At 36.6% G+C, this 25,991-nt stretch overlaps 1 protein-coding gene across 15 annotated transcripts in view; it reads right to left on the minus strand.

Moving 5' to 3' along the window:
- The window catches only part of LOC150090662 (MAGUK scaffold protein DLG1-like), an 800,778-nt gene that overhangs the window by 59,465 nt on the left and 715,322 nt on the right, over positions 1 to 25,991 (minus strand). For all 15 annotated transcript variants that reach the window (XR_016546888.1, XM_090372078.1, XM_090372070.1 and 12 more), the window contains one exon: positions 15,999 to 16,098. Coding sequence is in view for 14 of the 15 variants with exons in the window: in XM_090372078.1 (XP_090228204.1) it covers positions 15,999 to 16,098 (100 nt within the window). In the remaining variant the exon portion in view is untranslated. The remainder of the gene's footprint in view (positions 1 to 15,998; positions 16,099 to 25,991) is intronic.

A 25,991-nucleotide genomic window follows, 5' to 3' on the forward strand; every position in this document is an offset into this window, starting at 1 on the left:
TTTACATATTACTATGTACAAAGTGAAGCTATGCCCTAAATTTATTTAAGTGTTTTTTTTTTTTTTTGTGTACATGCTATACCATCTCGCATCCGATATATTGTAGATATATCTCATCACTAGGTTATTCAGGTCATCATAGTACCTACTTACCCACTGATGAGATCTCAAAAATGTCAAACCACAGTATGGGGAATGGCATATATTTTATTTCAACAAACAGCAATACATTTCTTCATTGCAGTGATGGCTTTTATTTAGAGCAATATAATACTGAGTACAAATCACAGAGATGGATCTCATATTGCAAGGGCAATATGAGATCCATACACAAAGTAACAAACCTAGTTTGTTTGCTGCAACATACAACATAAGTCTATGCTCTACCTGTAGAATTAACTAACATATTCAGCAGGTTGTAAATCACACATTTATCCCTAAGGGCAAGCACATTTTTATGGACTTTTTCCAATTTGGTGGGAAGTATGTTTTCCCTTTTGATGCATCTGACGCTAAAATGAGAGGTGGTGAGATTTCGCACTTAATTAGTGCTAATTTTTGCAACAAAATTTGATATGACTCACTGTGTTCACGCACTTTATTGCATTTATGTCTCTGTAATGATCAGAAAGTAAAGTAGCAGAAGAGAATTTTACTGTGTTCTTTTGTGCTTATGAATAATTAATCAAAAAATATCAGTCAAAAACTGTAACAACCCACTTGAGTCATTCTATCCCATGAAACCAACATTTAGGCAATGGGCAGTGCAATCTCTTAGTTTCTGTGACAAGTCAAATGTGGCTTTAAAATAACAGATTAATCTGTTATTTTAAAGCACATCACTGTTCATGTTATATTTTGAGCAATAAGAAACTATATACAATCAATTTAAAATTATATATAAATAGATAAAATAACTAAAAATGAAGCCCTTTATAATTTGTCATTCATTCAGGACATGTTCTTGTATTAAAAAACTATCATTGATGGGAACTAAAAATAATAGTTTAATTCATTACTTCTATCAAATACAGATGATATATAATTAATGAATGATACTTCTGCACTTCCATACATTTGATTACTAAGTGTGTAGATGAAGAATTTTGAGCATGTGGGAATGGATAAGGTTTTGGAAATTTTTACCATATTTTTGTTCCTTTTTTTTATTTTTAAATTTAGCCAGAGATTTTTTAAGTAAGTTACAGCTTACTATTCATACAGTTTTTGTATTGGTGTTTAGGCATGAATGTTGTACATGTAACTAGTAGTGCAAAGGATGTTTGGTGTCAAGCAGCACCATGGGTTCCCCCCCCCCCATCTTCACTACTAGTAGTAGTGCAGTGGAATTTTAGAGCTTTAATTGTGATAAATAAGTAGCTTAAAGGTCCTATCACAGAGTTTTTTTTTCCTTTTTAGCTAAGAAATTTTACTTTAAGTACAGATATAACTAATATACAGCTCTGTGAACACCATGGTACAACGTACTGTTTAACTTGAATTTGATAGCATGAGGTATAATGTAAAATTGATAGTGTAATATGTACCATTGCATTTAGGAACCTATTAGCTTAGTGTAGTGTTGTCAATTAATCAATTAAATTGTATTTAAACAGAAATTATGCCAAAGACTAGACAGCAAAGCAATGGGCACAAAGTAGTAGGAGTGCTGTAGTTCAGGGTTGAACCAAAGAGTGCAATTCTCCTATGAATCACAACCTAACAAAATGTGCAACTTGTGCAATATTTGCAGACTTTTATTGAGTTATTGAGTAGAGAAAGGTTATGATGGTCTATTATTTGTCCTCATCTGTTGATGTCAGTGTTTCCCCACAGATGGCTATTTCCATTCAGGTCTCCCATTATACAGAAAGGTGATGGGAGATTAGTTGGTCTATTTCTTCAAATGGTATGTCTGGTCCTGGTGGAAGATACATTGAACAGATGGTTACCCAAAGTCTTAGTGTTTTTCTTACAGCTATCACTTCTAGATTGTTGTTTGAAGGAATGTGTTTGGTTGGGATATGGTTATGGACCATGATGGCAACTCCTCCACATGTTGGCTCTTCTCTTATTCTGTCTTTCCTATACATTTTATAATTTTTTATTGAAAGAGAGTCTTGTTCCTTAAGGTATGTCTCTTGAAGACGAAAGCATTTTAGAAGATTGGTGTATGGTGTGTTAATAGATACTGGACATCATCGTAATTGACTCTACAGTTCCACTGGATGAACTGATCCATTATTTGGTTTTCCTAAGGCTTTCAGGTTGCTGCTGAAATGTAGCATTCTTACATTTTGTCTTTTCTTTTTCAGGTATAAAGGGCCGGTCCATGTCCATTTCTTATTCTGCAAAGATTTCAAGTATTGGTTCTTCAGATGTATTTATTTCCCCTATATCCATCTTTTTAGTTTCTTTGGGGTTTGTAGGTTTATGTTGGTCTTTGTTGTGATGCTGATTTGTGGATATCTATTCTGTGAGAATAAAAATTGAAGTAGTCACTGTTTTCTCATGTTTTTGTGGCTTCAATCCAGTAAACAGTTCTTTTGGCAGCATGGAAATTTCGGTTTGGACTTCTACTGATTTTTATTGGGCCACTGCTTGGGCATAGGTTGGCTTGTTTGTAGGCCATGGCTATATTATTCTCCTTGCTCTTTGGTACATTGTGTTGTATTGTGTTATGTATTTCTGAATTAGTTTCCCTTGCTTCCATTTTTTGCATGTTTTTGAGTAAGCTGGGTGCACCCCTTTACAGATTATGCATTTCAAGATGTTAGTCTTGTGTTTTTTATAACCACATTTTGCACAGGTTGCAGATTTTCTGCAAGCCATTTGCAAATGCCCAAATTTCTGATACAGCTACTCTCCGACTTACGTAAGGATTGTGTTCCATGGAACTCTAAGTAAGGCAGAATTTCCCCAAAGGCTTATGCAGCACCCACAACTATGCGTGAAAGAAATGTTCAATGAACATGTAAATAAAATTATTTATTCAATTTTTTTATCTCATGCGCAGGAAAAATTTCAAAAGTGTGCAATTACAAAAATTTTACTTTAATGTTGTGGAAACCAGCACAATGTTTGAACCTATTAAACCAACCATTTCTTGGCACGAACTTGGCTAGTTTGCTGTACTTATCCTTAATATCTTCATAAATACTTTTGCTGGAATGGCCATTAGACTCAAGTGCACTTGCTTCTGAAGGAGGAAAAGCTACCATCTGTTTCGAAATTTAAGTATCTGGGATCGAACGTTGAAATACAGCACAGAGTGTAATGTGGATGGCTGAACTGGAGAAAGATGAGTGGGATGCTGTGTGATAAGAAAGTTAATTGTAGAATGAAGGGAAGAGTGTATAAAACTGTGGTTAGACCCGCATTGATGTACGGTGCTGAGACATGGGCGATTACAAGGGCCCAGGAGAAGAAGTGGAAGTGGTGGAGATGAGGATGCTAAAATGGATGTGTTGTGTGATGAGGAAGGACAGGTTAAGAAATGACTACATTAGAGGTACGGTTAAGGTGGGGCCTCTGAGTAAAAATATACAGGAATCTAGGTTGAGATGGCTTGGTCATGTGGAACGAAGAATTGAGGAGTATGCAGGGAAGAGGTGTGAAAAGCTGGAGGTGATAGGGAAGAGGAAGAGGGGGAGACCTAAGCTGAGATGGAAGAACAAGGTGGCAGAGGATTTGAAAGAGAGAGGAAGCCTGGTTAGAAAGGAATGGAGGAAGAGAATTAAGGAAGGGAATGCCGACCCCCATATGAATGTGGGAGGAAGGCGAGGACAAAGAAAGAGAAAAAGATTATTATTACTATGAAACTAAGAGCTGCTATGGCTCAATATATTCCATGTTTTGTCAATACTTAAAAAATACATAACTTTTTTTTTTCCATTAATGAGAGGATTAAAATAATGATATGAGAGGAAGAAGTGAATAATAGTCAAAAAAAGTTATTATACATTTTTAAGTTGGCTTTTACTTGGAGAGTATGGTGCAGAAGTCATCCTATGAAGAAGTATTGAGGTAATACCCATATTTTTTAAGCATCCACATTATAAATAGCTTTTCCATCTTTGATATAGCACCTAAACGCTGTTTTGTGATCACTGTTGATCTTAAACATGCTCTTTTATACCTGCACTGTCCTTTAAATTTGTATTCACTGTTGAAGCAGTGAGACCTAATTCCTATGCAATAGATGACAAACTTTGTCCTGATTCCTACTTCTTAATCATTTTCATCTTCATTTCTAAATCAATTTTGTTTTGTTTCTAACACTGCCACCACTTGCACTTTCCATTGGTTGCTTTCCCTTCATCATTATAATAAGTATAATAACATTGAAGAGAAGATTCTGAAAATTGATTTATTCTTTTTATATGATTGAAGATTTCAATGACGGGGAAACACATTTCACTGTAATAATGTAAAAACCCACACAATTCCAGTTATCAGTACTATCACAAATTCAATAAGATCGAGTTTACTACCCATTTATAATAGAGTTCACTAACAGAAAAGCCCAATAAAATGGAAAGTGCAAATTGTTTTAGGGTCGTGACCTCCAGAAATGTGCTTTAGAAAAATATCACAAAGGCGTTCAAAATTGATTCTTATAACTGAACATATGATAACGATGAAAGTGTAGTTCATTCTCCAGCTGGACCACATAGCCAATAGTAGCGTTTGTAAATATGTTGATCATGTGTTTTGTTTTTGCATCCTTTAGTTAAAAGTAATTTTTGTGTTGAACTTATTTGACATAAAACTAATACAATTTCCATTATAAAAATGACCTTTTAGAGCAGGGGTGGGCCACATCCGGCCCGCGACGATGTTGAATCCGGCCCCCTCGGTAAATGCATAAATATAGAAAATCCATACCTGACTACACTCGCCGTAAACGTTCGGCTTAATTCGATTCAATCGGGAATCGCGGCCAGTACAACAGTAACCAAGTGATTCTACGCAGCGTCAAAGAGTTATTTCCTAATTATTATTGTAGCATCAATCGAACGAAGCTCCTTTGGGTTTGACTTCTTATTGAAAAAAATAATATTGGTGCGAGATATTTTATGTTTTATGCCTTTTCTAATTATTACAATTTTTAATTTAATATAATTTATAGCCCATAAAATGAGCCAATTAAAAAAAAAAGAAAAACTGATGGCGAATGCCGCATTTTCAATGATAATTGGACATTCAGATATTTTTTTAAAAAATACATTAATAATTTGGTAATTCAAGTAATATAACATTTTTTAGGTATGTGTGTGTGGTATGGTTGTTTATTGGCACATTAGCTGCTATGGCTATAGTGCGCCTATTCCTAGGAGTATTATAAAATAATCTAGTTTAAATTAGTTTCAGTTTTGAAGCCTATTATATAAGATGATACACTCCAATTTGTTTTAGAAAGCAGAAAAGTTTGTTAACACTTGCGTCCTCTCCAACGACATGATATAATGTCAATGGTTCTCGACGATTAGCCAGATTTTGAAATATTGCAGCTCGATGTTGTTGATACTGTGGACAGTCAATCAGAATGTGTTTGACTGTTAGATGTTCTAAGCAGTGTGGACACTGAGGAGGATCATCGCCCATTAGTAGATGGAGGTGAGTCAGATGGGTGTGTCCTATTCTCATTCGTGTGAGTACCACTTCTTCCCGCCGCACTGTCTGATTGCTGGAGTGCCAGAACTTTGGGTATTGTTTCGGCTGGAAAAGTTTGTTAATCCTTTGGTTATGCCATAATTCTGTCCACTGTGCAATGCATGCTGCTTGAATTAAGATATTATAATCGGGCGCTGGAATAGGGGCAGAAGTTAGGTCTGAGCTTGGACTTTTGGCAGATGTATCAGCCACTTCATTCCCTTTTATGCCTAAATGTGCTGGAATCCAGCAAAACTTCACTAGTTGTTGACGGTGATAAATCTGCAATAACAAACTTCTGATTTTCATTAAAATATGGTGATTCTTTTGTGATATATTCTGCATTGCTTTAATTGAGCTGAGAGAGTCAGTATAAACTATATATTTTGCAGATGGATGTACAGTCAAATTTTCTAGAGCTAACTGTATTGCATACAGTTCTGCTGAAAAGTTGCTATACCCAGGTGGAAGAGAAGCTGATATGATAGCAGAGGGAAACACTGCTGCTGCTCCAACTGTTGACAGAGATTTGGAACCATCCGTATATATCGGCAAGAAGTCAGCATAGGTTTGAATATGGCTAGCATGGAGTTGTTGCATAGTCGCAGCCGGTAGACAATTCTTTCCCCATTGAAGAAAATAGGTATCACAGGTCAGTTGAGGAAAGGTAGTCCATGGTGGATGAGAGTAATTCTTTATCTGTTGCCTATTGTGGAGAGGAACATTCCAGTTCTGTGATATTTCAAGGAGCCGTAGGCCAGCTGGTTGGATTTTACTTTGTTTATTTCTGTAGAGATTAACCAGTGGTTGATTAAAAAGGTATGACTGAATAGGATGCAAATAGTAAGTTTGTATTTTCGCTGCATATTTAAGTAATAACATTTTTCTACGAAGATGCAAAGGGGGCTCATGAGCTTCAATGTATAGTCTCTGAGTTGGAGATGTCCTGTATGCACCAATTGCAATCCGCAGTGCAGTATGCTGAATAGGATCCAGCCAGCGTAGCACACTCCTTCGGGCAGAATCATAAACTGGAGCACCATAATCTAAACGGGATCTAATCAGTGCTCTATATAGGAGCAGCAAAGTTGTATGATCTGCTCCCCAAAAGAGGGCAGATAAAGCTCTTAGCATGTTGATCTTTTTAAGACAGGCAGTACGTATTAATTTAACATGCTCAAAGAAATTGAGCTTACTGTCCAGGATTAGTCCCAAGAATTTCATATTACTGGCAATCGGAATGGTGGAATTTGAAATCCGAAGTTCAGGATCTGCATGCAATTTGCGTTGACAGCAAAAGTGGATCGCAACTGTTTTCTGTTGGGAAAGACGATATCCATTGAGCTCAGCCCACTTTTGAACTTTATTGAGGGACATCTGCAATTGCCTTTCGATAGATCTCATGTTCTGAGAATGGCAAGAAATAGCGAGATCATCAGCATACAGGTAAGCCTCTACAGTATTTGGGAGTACTTTTGTAATGGAATCAATTCTAAGGGCAAACAATGTTGCACTCAAAACTGATCCTTGCCGTACTCCTTCTTCCTGCGAGAATGTAGCAGAAAGGGAATTTTGATATCTCACCTGGAAAGATCGGCTCTTCAGGAAGTTCCTAATAAATATGGGTAGGTTGCCTCGTAGACCAAGATTATATAGGTCACTGAGAATGCCATACCGCCAGGTAGTATCAAATGCCTTCTCTATATCAATGGAGACCATGACAAGGTGTTCGTCTTTCACAAAGGCATTGCGAATTTCATATTCCGCCTTGATCATCAGATCTAGGGATGAACTGTTTTTGCGAAAGCCATGTTGACAATTACTCAGTAGATGTTGAGTTTCAATGATCCAAGTGAGTCGACTATGGATCATTTTTTCCAGAATTTTACCAAGGCAACTTGACAGAGATATTGGTCTGTAACTATTAGAATTGGAGGGATCTTTTCCAGGTTTCAAAAACGCCAAAACTGTAGCATGGTGCCAAGAGGTTGGATAAATATTTTCCAGGAAGATCCGGTTAAAAAAGATTAGAAGCAGTTGTAAGTTTTTGTCATCGAGATGCTGCAGCATGACATAATATATGCCATCTGGCCCAGGGGCACTGTTTCGTGTTGTTCTGATGGCCTGTAAAAGTTCACAATATTGCAGAGGCTGATTATAGGGAAGTGATAGTGAGGTTCGAAAGTTGATAGGTCTCTGTTCGGTGGCGGTCTTAATTTTCTGGAATTTTGGAGTGTAATTTGATGCAGCCGATATTTGAGCAATTTGCCCAAGGCATTGGCTATATCTAGAGGAGCAGAGAGTTCTTGCCCATTGCAGGAGAGAATTGGGGAAGGAACAGTTGGAAACTTACCAGAAAGCTGCCTAATTTTTTTCCATATTAGTCTGGAGTCAGTGTTTCTATTGATAGTTGATGCGAACCTAGTCCAAGAATCTTTCTTGGCCTGCTTTTGAATGTAACGCGCCTTTGCCCTTAGTTTCTTGTATCTAATTAGATTAGCTGTGGTTGGAGATCGACGGAATAAATTAAATGCTTTATTTTTTTCCTTCTTTGCTTTTGTGCACTCTTCGTTCCACCAGTAGTTGAAATGCCGTTGGGACGGGGGATTTGATAATGGAGTTGAGTACTTAGCTGCAACTAAAAGACGGGATGTAATATAATCAGTAACTTCATCTATGGGCTGTAATTGAATAGTTTTTTTGTCAAGAGTGATTGCTGATTGAAATTTGGCCCAATTGGCTTTAGAGAATTTCCATTTCCTGCAGGGTTCATCTAATGGTGGTTGTGTAGTCAACAGATTACAAACAATTGGAAAATGGTCACTGCCCATGGGATCATCCAGAGTGGACCATTGCATAGCTGAAAATAATATCGGGGAGCAAATCGATAGGTCAATGGCAGAGATCTGTCCATTAGGTAACTGTATATGAGTGTGCGAGCCACTGTTAAGAAGAGTGAGGTTTTCTTTTTCCAGTAAAGTTTCAATCAATCTGCCGCGTCTGTCTAATTTAGATGAACCCCATAAAGGGTGGTGGCCGTTGAAATCCCCTAGCAGGCAGATAGGGGAGGGTAGCTGCAATAAAAGTTCTTTAAGATCATTATAAGAGTAAGGATGGTTTGGTGGGAGATAGACTGAGACTAGAGTTAATGCAGTTTGAGTAATCAGATGCACAGCAACAGCTTCGATTTGGGTTTGGAGAGTAATTTGCTTAGCTGGAATCCTTGTACTAATTAAAATAGCTACACCACCTCGAGCAGAATCAGATGTATTTCGATCTTGTCTATAGACCGAGTAGTTTTTGATGGAAATGGAAATTTGAGGAGTTAAATAGGTTTCTTGCAGGCAGAAACCAACTGGAGAGTAGCGATTAATTAAATAACGGATGTCGTCAATGTTTCCACGAAAGCCTCTGCAATTCCATTGCAAGATGTTAGACATTATTTGAATTTAGAGGAAGAAGCTGTACCTGACGTGGCTGTCTTATGGCGTTCTGGCTTTGGTTTGTCTCTTTTCGGAAAGGAAGGGTGACCAGTGTCCATCTCTTCTTCAGCAAATATTTCCAGAATTGGATCTTCCTGTTTGGATGGATACTCTGCCTCCATCGATTTGTCCTGGATAATCTTTTTCGAAGTCGAACTATCATTATTTGTAGTGGCATTCACTGGCAGAGATTGAAATTTTGCTGGTATTGTGAGAGGCGTATTATTTGCTTGGTCTGAGTGCTTAACGGCACTGGACTGTTGCTGAGAGAGGACAGCCAGAGCCCAGTCAGAGATGGAAGTGTTTGAAGGAACGGTAACATTGGTTTGTGTGGCAATGGTTTGATATTTTTTTGTAATATTGGCATAGGTACGGTTAGGTATACTCGGTGCAATTAATTTTCTAGCCTCCTGATAACTAACTCTGTTTTCAACTTTATATTTCACAATTTTTTTTCTCTGTTTTCCACCTCTCACATGTCTTAGAGTAGGCCGGATGGTTGCCTTTGCAGTTGGGACAGATCATTTCTTTCACCGAACAATCACTTTGAATGTGATCGGAGGAACCACAGTTGGGACAAACTGGGTTGCTTCTGCATGTTGTTTGAGAGTGGCCATACTTCTGGCATTTATAACATCTCAACGGATTGGGTATGAAAGGACGAGTGCGGCAAAGTAGATATCCAGCTTTTACTGATGAGGGTAGGCTTGGACTGTTGAATGTAAGAATGATATTTCTGGTAGGTGTGAGAATATTGTCTTTTTTTATCATAATTCTTTTTACAGCAATTACATTTTGTTCCTGAAGCTCTTCTTTAATTTCTTCCTCCGTCACATTCATCAGGTCCCAACAAGATATTACACCCTTTGATGTATTTAGGGTTGCATGTGGAGTTACTTTCACTGGAATACCAGCGAAAGTTGTCTTTTTTAGTAATTTTTCAGAGTGTGTGCCATTTATAGTTTCAATAAGTAAGTCCCCTGATTGCAGTCTCTTAACCGTCTTGGGAGACCCTGCAATACTTTCCAGGTGTTTTTGGATTAAAAAAGGGGATAGCTTACTGAGAGGCTGGTCAGATAGTGAGTGCATAATTAAGAATGCAGGTAAGTCTGTCGCCGAGGGATTGGTTTTCAACCTCTTTGCTTGCGACGAATCATGGTCATTTTCTGTGTTTGGCTGACAGCTCGACGGCTCTAAAGTTGGAAACATACTTTGTTCCATGTTGGCTCCTCTTAGCCCCTGGCAGATGAACTTTTCTGCCAAGGTTACCGGCCCCACCACGGGGAGGCAGGAGCAGTGCCTGGTGTGACCAAGCGAAAAGTAGTAAGTGGTTAGTAGTAAACTAGAAGAAATAAAGAAAGGTGCCTTTCCTTTCTTGCTCTGTACAAGTGTTTTTGTAACAAGAGCTGTTTTTAAATGAATAGATTTATTAACGTCAAGAACGCAAAATAACTATAAATCACTTTTGAGAAATCGCAGTAATAGCACAGAGAAATCGCTCAGTCACAATCGCTTGGCACCCGGGGCCACATTTTTTAGGTTCTGATTTATTTTTTTTATTAAATCATTCAATCTATTCCGGCCCGCATCATGATGCGAAAATTTCATTCGGCCCGCTGACTAAAAAAGTTGCCCATCCCTGTTTTAGAGAGTTAAATAGCTTAGCTATACACACCAAATGGCTACTTTATAAGGTGCACCTAATAAAGTGGCCACTTTTTTTGTGGGAAGTTTTTTTGGCTGATACTTTACAAGCTTGCTTTCTTGAATCATTTGCCATTACTAATACCTACCTTATAGTGAGTAGGTCTCCTCAGATTGGATTTGTCACAGCATGGACAAGGTTTCAAAAGGGTGTGGAATGCTGGTCCATGTTGACTTAATTGCTTCCTATAACCGTTGTAAATTGGACAGTTGCAGATCTATATGCCAGACAGCGCATTCCAACACATCCTATAACTGTTCAACTGGATTAAAAAGTGGTAACTGAGGAAGCCACTGCAGTAAGCTCAATTCACTCTAATGTTCCTAGAACTAATTCTGTACAATTCTGGCCTTGTGACATGGTGCACCATTATCCTCAAGGAAGAATCCATTTTCAGGTGGATCTGCTATAGCCACAAAAGGATGTAACTGGCTGGAAACAATTTTCAGATAATCTGTGGCATTCAACCCTTGGTTGCACTAGATCAGGAGTCCCAATGTGCACCGTGAAAACTCTCCCCCATCACTATCCAATATTGTTAGCACATGGCAAGATGAGTCCATCAACTCGCCGTTTCTATGTATTCTAGTCCTCCCATCAGCAAGAAACAGCAGGAGCCAGGATTTATTAGACCACATTAATTTTTTTCCAATCCTATACATTCCAATGTTAATGTTGCTGAGCATTGTGTAAGCTCCACACCTTGTTTTTCCCTGACAGAAGTGGAACCCAGTTCAGTCATCAGCCTGCAATACCCATGTCTATGACAAGGCATGACAGGTTGTGCAATCTGAAATGACTCTGATTATCACAGTTAACTATAGCCTTTCTATTAGCCTGCACAAGTCTTGTCAGCCCCAAATGGCCTCCTGCACCAACTAGCTGGTTTTTGACCACAGGATCACCATTAGATGTATGTTATTTTACTACTGGTCCAATCTTAGACACACCCAAAGCATATTCATATATGAAAATCCCAGGAGGGTTGCAGTTTCTGAGACACTCAGTGGCACCAACTACTATGCCATAATCAAACTCACTTAAACTAAAATCTTTCTACAAAATTCCTATGTATGTGACCACATGATGCTACAGAAGGAGTGCACGAATTAATGAAAAGGATAGGTGTACTTAATAAAGTGGCCACTTAATGTATATTTGTTTCATTAATTTTCCAAAATTAAAAATTCTTTGCAGAATGCAGTGTTCTTTAATTTCATATTTTAGAATAAATCATCAACTATTTGGAGGTCATAAAAATCTGCCCAATGAACTTGGAAGTCTACAACCACTACTGTTTGATGAATACAGCTAAGCAAGGGTCCTAAAGTGCCTTATAGTTCAGTTGTATTTGTATCTAGTGATTTTCTGTCACATCATAGCAAACTAATGAATTAAGTAATTATGTGGTGAAAATTCCTGAAATGGATATTACCAGATGTCTAGGTAGGGTGGGTGTGAGAGGTAGACTGCACTTGGATTAGCCAAAACTCTAACAAATGAATACTGCATATATCAATCATGTTTCTAGATCAATAGATATTCCTATAAATACTAAAAGAATCACATTTTATTGGAACATATGCTTTCTTCAAAATTTTTTTCAAAAAATGTGTTTAAGTTTATAAGTATAATTATGCCTCAGATCCTTCTAATGATATAACTATTTACTTTATTAAATTTTTATTAAAAAACCCTCAAAACGAAATTTTTAGAAATCTTCAAGTACCGTGTTAGTAGACTAGAAAAGAATAGCGAAAGCTTAAAAAACGGTACTCACCTTGAAATTAATCTGCGATGGTTTACTTAGGTAGCGTGGTTAATGTTTACGTTGAATTGTTAAATTGAAAAATTAAAAGGGAGGGAAGTAAGTAAAGGTTGACTGAGTTAAATGGGCCCAAGGAAACAGAAGTGTACACATCCAATCCTTGGTTGTCATCGAAATAAAAAAAATAAGAATAATTAAAAACTATGTAAGTGAAGCCAATAGTCTTTACGAGGACTTTCGTTAGTTAAAGAACGTCTTCAGTTGGCAATGTGTGGGGAGAGAACGCGTATGGTATTTTAAGAATAAAAAATTATACTCTCGTGATGCCTTTTTTTGACATGTGGGAACTTTAATCTCGAGAGGTTCCAAATTGGGGAAAGATTGAAGGGGAGTTTAGAATTCAGAATTTGGAGGTTAGAGTGGTGCTTGTACCATTCAATAACTAGAGCTTCATATTGAAGTATTCTGTAGCTGGATTTTAGTTTAACGATGGAAATGGCAGAATCGATGAGCGGGTTGTGGTTGTGAGTCTGGGCATGAGTTGTAAGTTCTGTGACAGATTGGTTAGACGTGAGACTATGGAAATGGTAGTATGCACGGGTGTTGGATGTTTTTGATGAGCCAAATTTGGTAGTGGTACTTCCGATATAACATGTGTTGCAGTTTGGTTGACAATTAATGAGGTATATAATATTATTAAGGTCGTTTGTAGAATATTTGTATGTGTCTTTATAGGTGCTGAAGAAGGATCCTAATTTGTTGTAGGTGGAAAAAACAAGGGAGATATCAGTGTTGTTAAATAGGCGTCGGAACTGTCCTGCTAGTTCATTGAGGTAAGGGAGGACTATGCGGATGTTAGTTTTATTTTTGACTTTGGTTGGGATGTTAGATTTAATTTTATTTTTAGCGTGAAGGATTGTATTTAAAATGAGTTGGTGGGGGTAACCTCTGGATATAAATTTGTCGGTAATATACTGTATTTCATTGTGAAGGTCGGTGGGTGAGGAACTGTACTTTAGTGCATTGTGAATTTGGTTATATAAAACTGCCTTTTTAGTGTTTAGAGGGTGATGAGAAGCAAAATGTAAGTATTTACCGGTGTTTGTATTTTTCCTGAAAATTTTCGTATTTAATTTTGTGCCTGTTATATAGATAGTGAGATTAAGGCAATTTATCTGATTGTTCTGTCCAATTTCAAGGGTGAATTTAAGTCTATCATGTACAGAGTTAAGTTTTACGAAGAGGTTATTAATAATGGGTCTGTTGCCTACTACAAGAATGTCGTCGGCATAGCGCATGTATAATTTTAGTACAGTTCCTCACCCACCGACCTTCACAATGAAATACAGTATATTACCGACAAATTTATATCCAGAGGTTACCCCCACCAACTCATTTTAAATACAATCCTTCACGCTAAAAATAAAATTAAATCTAACATCCCAACCAAAGACAAAAATAAAACTAACATCCGCATAGTCCTCCCTTACCACAATGAACTAGCAGGACAGTTCCGACGCCTATTTAACAACACTGATATCTCCCTTGTTTTTTCCACCTACAACAAATTAGGATCCTTCTTCAGCACCTATAAAGACACATACAAATATTCTACAAACGACCTTAATAATATTATATACCTCATTAATTGTCAACCAAACTGCAACACATGTTATATCGGAAGTACCACTACCAAATTTGGCTCATCAAAAACATCCAACACCCGTGCATACTACCATTTCCATAGTCTCACGTCTAACCAATCTGTCACAGAACTTACAACTCATGCCCAGACTCACAACCACAACCCGCTCATCGATTCTGCCATTTCCATCGTTAAACTAAAATCCAGCTACAGAATACTTCAATATGAAGCTCTAGTTATTGACTGGTACAAGCACCACTCTAACCTCCAAATTCTGAATTCTAAACTCCCCTTCAATCTTTCCCCAATTTGGAACCTCTCGAGATTAAAGTTCCCACATGTCAAAAAAAGGCATCACGAGAGTATAATTTTTTATTCTTAAAATACCATACGCGTTCTCTCCCCACACATTGCCAACTGAAGACGTTCTTTAACTAACGAAAGTCCTCGTAAAGACTATTGGCTTCACTTACATAGTTTTTAATTATTCTTATTTTTTTTATTTCGATGACAACCAAGGATTGGATGTGTACACTTCTGTTTCCTTGGGCCCATTTAACTCAGTCAACCTTTACTTACTTCCCTCCCTTTTAATTTTTCAATTTAACAATTCAACGTAAACATTAACCACGCTACCTAAGTAAACCATCGCAGATTAATTTCAAGGTGAGTACCGTTTTTTAAGCTTTCGCTATTCTTTTCTAGTAAAACCCTCAAAATTAAAAAAAAAAAACAAAAAACCATTGAATACTAATTGATGGCTTAAATGATATTTTGCACTCAGTCCTACAAACCCTACATCTAGCCTAATTTTTCTGCATCCAGATACATTCACTATTGGGAAATTAATTTGTATTCACTAGAGGGAAAAAAAAAAAAAAAATCTGGGTTTCTGAATGGGAGAAAGGCCATCAGAAATACCTTCATTTCACACTACTAGCAATGAAATTTTATGGGTTATTGGAAACAGGCTATCTAATTGTTCATTTCATTTTAGCAGTCCAATGTACAAGGGATCCTAATTCTGTAAATAACCAGTGAGTGAAAACAGACAATTATCCTATTTGGGTGAGCTTATTGTAAACTTGTCCAAACAAAAATGAGAACTGACTGTGCTTCATCAGAGAGGTTTGACAATGTTTACAGAATGCACTGACTGGGGGATGGGGTATCTTGTTTTGATCAAGTCACTAAGTCTATTTGAAGATTTCTCATTGGATGTACTTTTTTTCCTACATTCTTTAATAAATTCAGTTAACTCCTGTAAGCTTGGATTCATTGCATGGTTTGACAATGATTTCCTGTGCTTCAAGAAATATCTTCTGCACATGTAATACTTAAGTACTGTGCAACAGAAAAAAGCCAATCTGCCTGGAAGGTAATAGTCATAGATAAGAAAAGCATATAACAACAAAACTCCAATTTACCTGATTAGTATTCAGCAGTAGCCATTCTTTAAGTAACCTTACCTTTAATAAAAATTAAAGGGATATGGTAACATACAATCTTATGTTGCAGTTAAAAATTCTGTTGTTTATGTCTGCAAAGAATACAGCTCTTTACATTAGTTTTTACTTTTCTTTATTAAATTAAGAACATGTTTAATTTGAGGAATATTTATTCAAGTATCTCTATATTGTAAAAGTGTAACAACTTTAAATCCATTATTGCTCACACATAGACAGATGACATTAAGAGTTATAAATAACAATTCGGTGAAGTATATGAATATTTAAAATTTACCTTACAAAGAGAGATCGCTTCTGAGAAGTTCGTAAACTTCCTGATGTATTCAACATCTGTTCTCTTAGATCATGTATTTTTGCTTCAAATCTGTTGTATTCTTAAAGAGGGAGAAAGAAAGAAGGAAGACAGAGAAAAATGCATAAGAAATAAGAAATGTTTTACTAGTGGTTACATTTTTAAAGTTTTCAATTGAAAGATCAATACAAGTGTACAATGAAATTCATTATTCCACTTTCCAGAAAGTGGAAGTATTCAGAAAACAGTAAGGCAATTTCCTTTCACCAAATAAGCAAAGGCATTTACATTTTTAAACCAGAACAGGAAGAAAAAATATATTTTTAGTTTTTATAATATAGAAAATACACAGTAATTTTTATACAGTATTAGTAAACTGGTAGTATTCTTAAAATCTTAATAAATGGTTTCATCACAGGGTATTTTTCTCTTTATATTACTTTCTTAAAAGAAAGTCATTCCATTAGTAGATAATACAAAAATAATTATTACTAATTATAACTTTGAACAAATAATTATGCAAAGATTAACAGTTCATTAACACTGGACATACACACCATAACAAATATTTAATAACTAATTTGCATAAAACCTTTACAAAAGGAGAATCCACCACCTTAGTGTGGGAGGGATTTTAATTGGTGATAACTGTTTGTTACAGATCACTCAAACAATTTACACAGTTAATGATGCAATTTAATTCCTAACAAATTATGCATTTCAGAATATTTCATTCAATTTTGAAAGTATGAACTTTCAGAAATATGACTTTTGTATTATTACTGTAACTTTCCTGCAAAGCATGTTTTGCAGGAAAGCCACCAGGAAGATCATGTTTTAGAAAACAAACCTGATAAATGACAAAGAAAATAATTTAGATATGAAGTTAACTTTACATTGAAAAATTTGTAAAATTTATTTGAACACGAAAAATAACTATAACATAATGAAAATTCGAAAGTGCAAACTATAGTGGTTACTTACGGTATCTTTTAGATAATTTTAATTACATTTGAACGCATCCTAACGAAAATACATATAAGGTATTTGTAAATGATGTACGTTACTTTGTTATTCATAACAAGATGACTTTCTTTCTAAACCGTGAATATCCCTGCCATTCGTTTGTTGCTTTGATTAGGCATTTCAAAATAATAATAGAAATCCTTACTCGATTCGAATTTCTTTACGACTTCAAAACATTCAGTAACCTCGGATATTGGATAGGCGCGACTGTATAACTCAAGCGTTGATACGGACAAACACCGAGTAGGACACTTAGCTCTGTCACAACCCTGTTTACAACTACACAAGCGACATTAGGAAGGGCCGATGACAGAACTACTGTATTTTAAGTTTCAACTCGGGATTAATTTCGAGATGCGCCAAGCAGAGAAATCCTCTCTTGAAATGTGAATAATAATAACTCCAGATAAAAGTTAAGTTGAATGACGGTCTTCGAAGCAATTTAATCATATGTTCCACGCTAGAAATTTTAATAAAGTGCCAAAGGGAGTAAAAACACATAATCTACTTTCTATGTCGCATATAGTCGTATACCAACTGCGATATCCGCTTTCAGTAGGACTAATCAATAGCGGAAAAGCTGCTCGCTGTACTGTTGGCAGAACGAAGCTGAACCAATTAAGTGGTTAAGAAATGAGCGTGCTCCCGTTGCATGAGTAAGTTATTTACACCAAACAAGCTAGGGAGTAGGGAGGTTAATCGCGTTTCCTCACTTACCGCCTGTTTTTACAATGGATGATGCTCAGCACTTGCACGAAAGCACTGAGAGATAGGGGAGGAAAAAAAGATATTCGATCAATTTCGCTGCCAGACCGTTCTGACACACAACGACATCTACCGTTCCGCGTTTGCTGATAGGAAAGACTATGTGAGCGGGGACAAATTATCATTAACTGTAAATTTTTCTTTAAAAAATTAAGGGCAAGAAACTGCACTTAATTTTTTAACGAAATGTTCATTGCTACGCGAAAGCGTTCAGAAGACTTGTAGAAAGAGATGTATCATAAGTACATATTTACATGTGATGTGGCGCAATATAACCATAGTTGTTTTGCGCCATAAAAAACCGAAACAAACAAACATATTTTCATAAACGAAACAACCAGTCCACTAGGTAACAGAAAAAAATATCCCATTTTCTTGTTATTATTATATTTAAGATTATTTAAGTATTATTATGACCACGTGTAGCTTTCGTCTTTTTCTTATGTGAATAAATATATAATTACAATTCTCTCTTTCGTTGTTATTAGATATCTGTATAAATCAATTCATTTAAGAATTGTTCACCTATTCGAATTTATATCATATAATATTCATCATTTTTACTGTAATATGATACAAAAGGCCTATGTGCTCTGGATTTATATTCAATAAAGTATTGTGCCACAGAGCAAAACGGAAAGAAAAGAAAGTGGTGCAGGTAAAAAATAAAAAAAAAATGCTGACTACGAACAAAAACACAGATAAAAATACAGGAAAGTAATACATACCTTTCGGACGGGGGGAGTCCTTCAACAACTGACGAAGGACGCCCCCCCCCCATCCGAAAGCAATGTACAGTAGAGCATCAGTTATCCGGAATAACTAATGTCAGACTTCTTCCGGGTAATCGAACGTAAAAAATAAAAGAATTTTATTTTACGAGTTCATAAAAGAATTCATAAATTCTGTTATAATGTATTAAGGTAAAAGAAAAAAGCCTTTAAATAGCGTGAAAAAAACCTCGAATATATATTTAATTAAAAAAACAAAAATACTGCAATAATAACAACTTATACATAAAAATTAGCACATTTACATATGTATGTATTTCAGATAGGAATTGTACTGCAAATTTTGTGGAAAAAAATTTTAAATAATTTTTTAAAACAATGTTCCCTTTTTTTTTTTTTTTTGTTTCGTTTGTTGTGACATTTTTTTTGCTGCTAAATCTCTAAAGTTCCCTAATATCAATTTGATTATATTGCTTTCTTCCTGGTTTTCTGCCCATTTCAGTGCTGTTTCTTTTCATTGACATTTTACCATAAAAAAAACTGAGGAAAATAATAAATTGCACAGTTTCAGGCCGATAATATTCTAACCGAATCTGTAGCTAAACTAAACAATATGAAATGAAGAGAACAAAATATGTCATGGAAAATTGGGTTCACTTAAGCAACAATATGAAATGAAGAGAACAAAATATGTCATGGAAAATTGGGTTCACTTAAGTGAATGACTAAATTCTATCACTCGGTGTCCAAGAAAACCCATCAGTCCTAATCCAACATTTATTATTAGCCTTATTGGTGCAAGGAAGCAGAGGCTTATGCTGCACCAGCCAAAAAAAAAAAAAAAATTTCTGAATTACCCTGAGAGAGAGAGAGAGATAGAAGGGAATTATGCAACAAGACCTAAGAAAAATAAAGACGATGGTAGCAATGAGTGTGCGAGAACAAAAAAGACTATCAAGATTGCTTAAAAGACAACCAAGCATTGGATTTAGCAGTGCCTTCAACCAGCAATGCCGCTGATTTGCTGTTCCATTTCTAAACTTACTTTCATGCCTGTAACAAGGTATGACATAGAATTTGTTGTTCAGTGTAATTTATGTTATGGTGATGTAGGTTTTTTTTTTTTTTTTTTTTTAAGCAATGAAGTTTGTATACATCAAGTAAGTCTGGATGGTATTACACAGAACTGACAGTTTTAATTTACTCTTCTTTGCTTCATTCATAATACTTTATGAATTGACTCATGCTGACACATGATTTTATTATATTCATGTGATAGTTTTCTTTCTTACAGTTAAATATTAAATGTGTCAATTTCTTTGAGTAAAATTAGGGGAAAAATAGAAGTGCAAAAATTTTAAGATAATTGGAATTATACTATAATACCATCTTAAAGGGTTGTAGTTCATAGTGTGGGGATTACCTGTATATTTAGCTTGCATTTTCCCTTAAATATGCTGCCTGAAAAAAAGCAAGCTGCCAAAACAATTGGGGTGGTTAAAAGCATAGAGGTCATTTATCTATTATTTTTATTTTTTTTTTAATGTAAACCCCAAACACAAGAGGTATTAGAACCTATAGTACTTAGTACCGTGCTTGGATTGGAGGTTGAGAAGACGAAAGAAGATATTTGTTGACACTGGACTTGAACTTCTGTAGACTGTAATTTTCAGAAAATACGTGGGAAGGAAGGTTGTTCCAGAAAACAGCAGTTGAATGAATAAACGAGGAAGATGAAAAGTTGGTTCTGTGAGTTTGAAGTTGGACAGTAAATGGATGTTGGTTGGCGGCGGCACGTGTTCGGACTGTTTTGAAAGAGAGAGTGGGAATTATAGAAGCCAATTCAGAAGAACAGTGCCCATGGAAGTATCTGTAGAAGAGGCATGCAGCAGAAACAGTACATCTATGAGAGAGCGAGTGGAGAGACTCTGTTAGAGATGAATCATTAATTAACCTAACTGCCCTCTTCTGAATGAAATCAAGAAGCCTGAGAGAGGTTTTGGGGGCACCACCCCAGATGTGGGAACAATATTCCATGGCAGGGCGGATTTGCGATTTATACAGAATGAGCAGCTGTTTGGAAGAAAAGTAACACCGAGAGCGAAAGAGAAAACCAAGTTTTTTAGATGCAGAGGAAGCAATATTTGTAATGTGTTTGTGCCAAGAGAGATTAGAAGTCAGAGTAATCCCCAAAAGAGAAATATAATTTTTCCTAGAAATCGGAGTGTCACTAAAGATAAGCATAGGAGCAGAAGAATCCTTTTTGCGAGATATAAGACAAGACTGAGTTTTAGAAGGGTTGAAATGAACTAAGTTGTCTTTGCCCTACTGGAATGCCTCCTGTTCTCAACTCGGATCGGCATTTAAGGAATTGGTAGCGGATTTTCGAGAAATTGAAGCTGATTGAGCAGGACAAGTTTTCTCAAAATGGAAAGTGGAAGGCAATGTGCTATCATCGGCAAAACTATGGATAGGATTTCTAGTCAATGGAAGAAGGTCATTAATATACAAGAGGAAAAGAGTGGGGGAAAAAACTGAACCTTGACACCAGCATTAGTGGAGAAGTTAGAAGACAGAGAGCCATCTACCATCACCCTCAGTGAGCGATCACAGAGAAAACTGGATAACCAATTACAAAAAACAGTTGGCAAACAATAAGATGGAAACTTGTTTAGAAGACCTTTATGCCAAACACGATCGAAAGCCTTTGAGATGTCAAGAGCAACTACTTGCAAACCTTTTCATTGAATTAATCCATAAATGGGTAACATAAGCAAGAATATCACCAGTGGATCGACACTGACGGAATCCATACTGGCGATCTTTGATTAGACGGAAGGTTTCTAGGTAGTTTAAGAGTTGGCAGTTAACTGATTTCTCCATTACTTTAGAAAGAGTAGAAGTAATTGCAATGTGATGATAGTTGAATGAGAGGGATTTGTCACCCTTTTTAGGAACTGGCTGGATATGAGCAAATTTCCAAACAGAAGGAAAAACGCCTTTGGAATAAGAAAGTGAAAAAAGGCAGCAAAGAATAGGAGTAAGTTCAGGAGCACTGGTTTTGAGAACAAGTGGATAAATATCATCGGGACCTGGAGTTGCGAACAGGAGGCATTGAATGGAGCATGTTGGGAATGGTGGGAGGTGTTTTACCAAGATCATTAATACATCAGCTGGAAGAAAAATGGGATGCTAGCAGGTCAGCTTTATCCTTGGCTAAAGTGACAACAGAACCATCTGGTTTGGACAGAGGTGGGAGCAGAGATGTGCACAACTTGCGGCCAATAGCTTTGGCAAGGGACCAGAATGCTCGGCTACCATTAGGGCAAGAAGCAAGTTTTCTACTCTTAGCCTGTTCAAACTCTAGTTTGGACTGATTAATAACTGCTTTACAATTGTTGCAAGCTTTGGTGTAGGCAGAAAATGAAACTGGAGAATTAGAAACAAGCCAATTACGATATGCAACATCCTTCTCTTGAACAGCCTTAGCACATTTATTGGAAAACCAAGGTTTAAATAAAGGACGAGATTTTAAAGTGGAGTGTGGGATAAAGGATTCCATTCCTGCAAGAATAATTTTGCTAACACGATCTGAGCAAATGTTGACATCAGAAGTTTTGAAACAGTAATCTGACCAAGGAAAAGAAGAATAGAAGTCTCGCAGGTCAACTCATTTTGCATTCCTGTAATGCCAAACAACACGAGGTTGGGAATAGCCATGAGATAAAGGTTCCATTGGAGAAGAGACAATCAACAAGTTGTGATCTGAAGTGCCTAAAGGACCTCTCACTTCGACTATGTACTTAGAAGGGTTGTTTGTGAGAAAAAGATCAAGCGTATTGGCTGTATGATTAGAATTATCAGGTATTCTTGTAGGTAAATGAACAATCTGTGCAAGGTCATTAGTAATTGCAAAAGCCTCAGCATCTCGACCAGCTGGGTCGGTGTGATTAGAAAACGGAAGCCAGCTGGAGTTGCGAACATTAAAATCACCAAGGAAAATTACCTCGCTGTTAGGGAAGTTGGACTGGAGAAAGTCAAGTTGCAAAGAGAGGAAGTCAAGTGATTAGTGGAATTTGGAGAACGGTAGAGACAACAGATAAATTTGACACAATGAGGTAGAGAGATTTTAAGCCAGAGAAGAGATTCCAAATTGCCAAGTCTCTGACAGGGAATATCAGAATGGACATATGCACGAGTACCACCTTTGAGGCGAAAGGAATCATACAGCGAATAATTTGGGCATCTGAGATAATCAGTAGTTGAATCAACCGATAACTGAGATTCTGTCAGAAAAAGTACATGGGGTTTGGAAGACTGCAAGTGGAAATGGACATCGTTGAGATTAGAACTGAGACCACGTATATTTGTGAAATGAATTAGGAAGTGCTTGGGATCTTTTCGCAGATAAGCTTGCTCTATTAGTTTGAAAATTCATGGTGTATTCAATAGTAAGAAAAAGTGGGTGGGACATGCTGTATGAAGTAATGAAATTTTTGGATAGGGCATACATAGGATAAGAATATACCCAGATCCTTGATATAACGTGGCCTCGACAATGCTCCCCCGCATACACACTACTCGGACTCCCTCCAGTCACTATCTGGCAGAGTAGAGGTAACAAGATTATACACTAGCTGATCTGGAAGCCTCCTAGAGAGTTACCAATAGGTTCGGTCCGATGTACTAACTAGCGGGTAGCCTGTGAACACCGTTTTAGAGCTGTACCCTCGAAATGTAAGGAATATTGGGTCACGCCACAATGTTCATCATAACCTCAAAAGTCATTAATCATACTGCATGATGGAAGAGATAGGGAATGGTTGACCGAAACTTAGCTCTAGAGACTAAACATGGGTTCCACCACTTGAAGCCTCCAATAAGCAAAGTGGTGGTATTGCACCGGTTGATGAGAGTCATCTACCACCTAGTACTGCCTGGTAACATAGAGGGACGGCGTTCCTCCATGTGGTGTGGGTGCCACACCTTGACCCCTGCTTACGTTGGTTCACACCTAGTTGGTCACCCACCATGTACTTGTGCATGGAGGTTATACCCAGGATTACTAACAGTCCCACCATTTTGAAGGTGCAAGCAGAGGATTTGGCTGTCACAGACTGTCCGGACTTCGCCGAAATTGGATCCACTTGACTTGAGTATCACCCGAATATCAGTTCCATCAGCATTTTTGACTCCCAGGTAGCAAGTACAGCTTGTCTCGCAAATCTGAGAGAATGTCTGTGACAACCTCAAGGACCAAGGACTATTATAAGAAATGTATTGTTAAAGAAACTAGTGTGACATTAATATGAATTTCAGTGACATGATTATCGATAAGTTCTGGCATTTGGTTCATCAAATGTGTATAGTATATCTTGGGAAGGAGAAATAATATATTTTATTTATTTTTTTTAACAATTTTTCAACATGACATGTTTTATTCCCATTTATTATGCAAGAAGACTGTTAAGCTCCTACTATAATTTTTTTCATTTTTTTGCAATAATAATAAATAAACATCACTTTATTCACCAAAAAGACAAAAGATTACATTAACTACCACCTTTAACAGTACTCTGTATGGCACTTTTGAAGATACATTTACTGTAAAGAACAGAGTTGAGAAAACTAACGGGTCTATAGTTTTCCACATCTTTTCATTTGGCTTTGTGAAAGGGTGTGACATTAATATGAATTTCAGTGACATGATTATGGATAAGTTCTGGTATTTGGTTCATCAACTGTGTATAGTATATCTTGGGAAGGAGAAATAATATATTTTATTTATTTTTTTTTTAACAATTTTTCAACATGACATGTTTTATTCTCATTTATTATGCAAGAAGACCCTTAAGCTCCTACTGTCATTTTTTTTTTTTCATTTTTTTGCAATAATAATAAATAAACATCACTTTATTCACCAAAAAGACAAAATATTACATTAACTACCACCTTTAACAGTACTCTGTATGGCACTTTTGCAGATACATTTACTGTAAAGAATTGAGTTGAGAAAACTAACGGGTCTATAGTTTTCCATACCTTTTCATTTGGCTTTGTGAAAGGGTGTGACATTAATATGCTTGAAATGATTAGGCCAGATTCCTGTTTGGAGTAAGAGATAAAATAATAAAAGAAAAGAATAGGAGAACAGGTATAGAGAACTGTTTTTTAAAGCAGATCAAGAGAATCTGATTTGGTCTAAAAGAAATATAATTTTTCAGTTTTGACAAAGCCAATTTAAGATCTAAAATTTGATAACAATGGAATTTAAAACATCATTCTCATTAATCTGGAAATAAAGTTATCTCCCATGAAGATGCTCATAATACTTCATAATAGTTGCTGATGCTTTTGAGGCAGTGTTAGGCAGGTCAGAAAACTGCTAGCTTTGGGGGGGGGGCGATTCACAGACTAATAGATTAACAGTAGTCGCAGGCAGAGGAGAAAGTGATTCTTGCACTACTTCTACTGGAATGAGCAGCAGCCAGGAAAGTAAGGTGCTGGGGATTTCCAGGACTACTGACTACTGGGAGTCATCATAAAACAAGTAAAAGAAGTAAATACATGGGCTGTGTTAGGATAACTAACACAGTTAAATGTACACCGATGCTAGGAGTTTAGTAAATAAACTGATGAATTTGTGGTGCTGGTCAAGACATCAAGATATTGTTGCAGAAAGACAGATATTGTTGGAATACCAGAGATATGGTGCCTGATATATAAGGAATGCAGAATCTGAATTTGGGGAGTACAATATGTACAGAAAGGATATATAGGAAAGGAAGGGAGGGAGGAGGGATTATGCTATTAGTTAAGAAACACCTAAAATCTAAGGAAATGCAGCCAGTTAATATTGGTGGACAGCTCAATTTGAGTCAGTTTGGTTTGACATAAGCACTGAGAAAGCAAAAGTGAGAGTAGGAGAGTGTTATAGACCTAATGACTCAGATGTGTATAATGAACAATTGTACAGAGAAATAAAGTGGGACAGTAAACCAGATTGTCTTATAATGGGGGATTTTAACTTCCCAGATATTGACTGGAACTTGTGGGTTGGCACTTGCACACTAGCAAGTGCTTTTGTCGATTTACTGGATCATTGTTTTCTACAGCAGCATATTTGAGAGGCAACTAGAGGAATACTCCTGATCTGATTATCAGCAGTGATTCTTCATGCATTAATAATCTGTAGATAAAGGAACCACTAGGTGGCAGAGATCACAATATTTTGACGTGGGATTTACCTAAAGATTTAACTACCATCAAAGGTAAAGGGAAGAGTTTTTGCTTTCGTAAAGGTGACTACAGTGGTTTCAGACAGGTTCTATACAATGGGACCAATTGATGTTACTAACAGCAACTTCTAAATGAGAAGCATTCAAGGACGTAATCTTGGAAGCTACTGGGCTTTTTGTCCCAACTAAGTAATACCGTTCAAAGTTTAGGCCTA

Source organism: Mastigoproctus giganteus, chromosome 1, assembly GCF_048544385.1.
Source record: "Mastigoproctus giganteus isolate SK-2022 chromosome 1, ASM4854438v1, whole genome shotgun sequence".
Classification (NCBI taxonomy): domain Eukaryota; kingdom Metazoa; phylum Arthropoda; class Arachnida; order Uropygi; family Thelyphonidae; genus Mastigoproctus; species Mastigoproctus giganteus.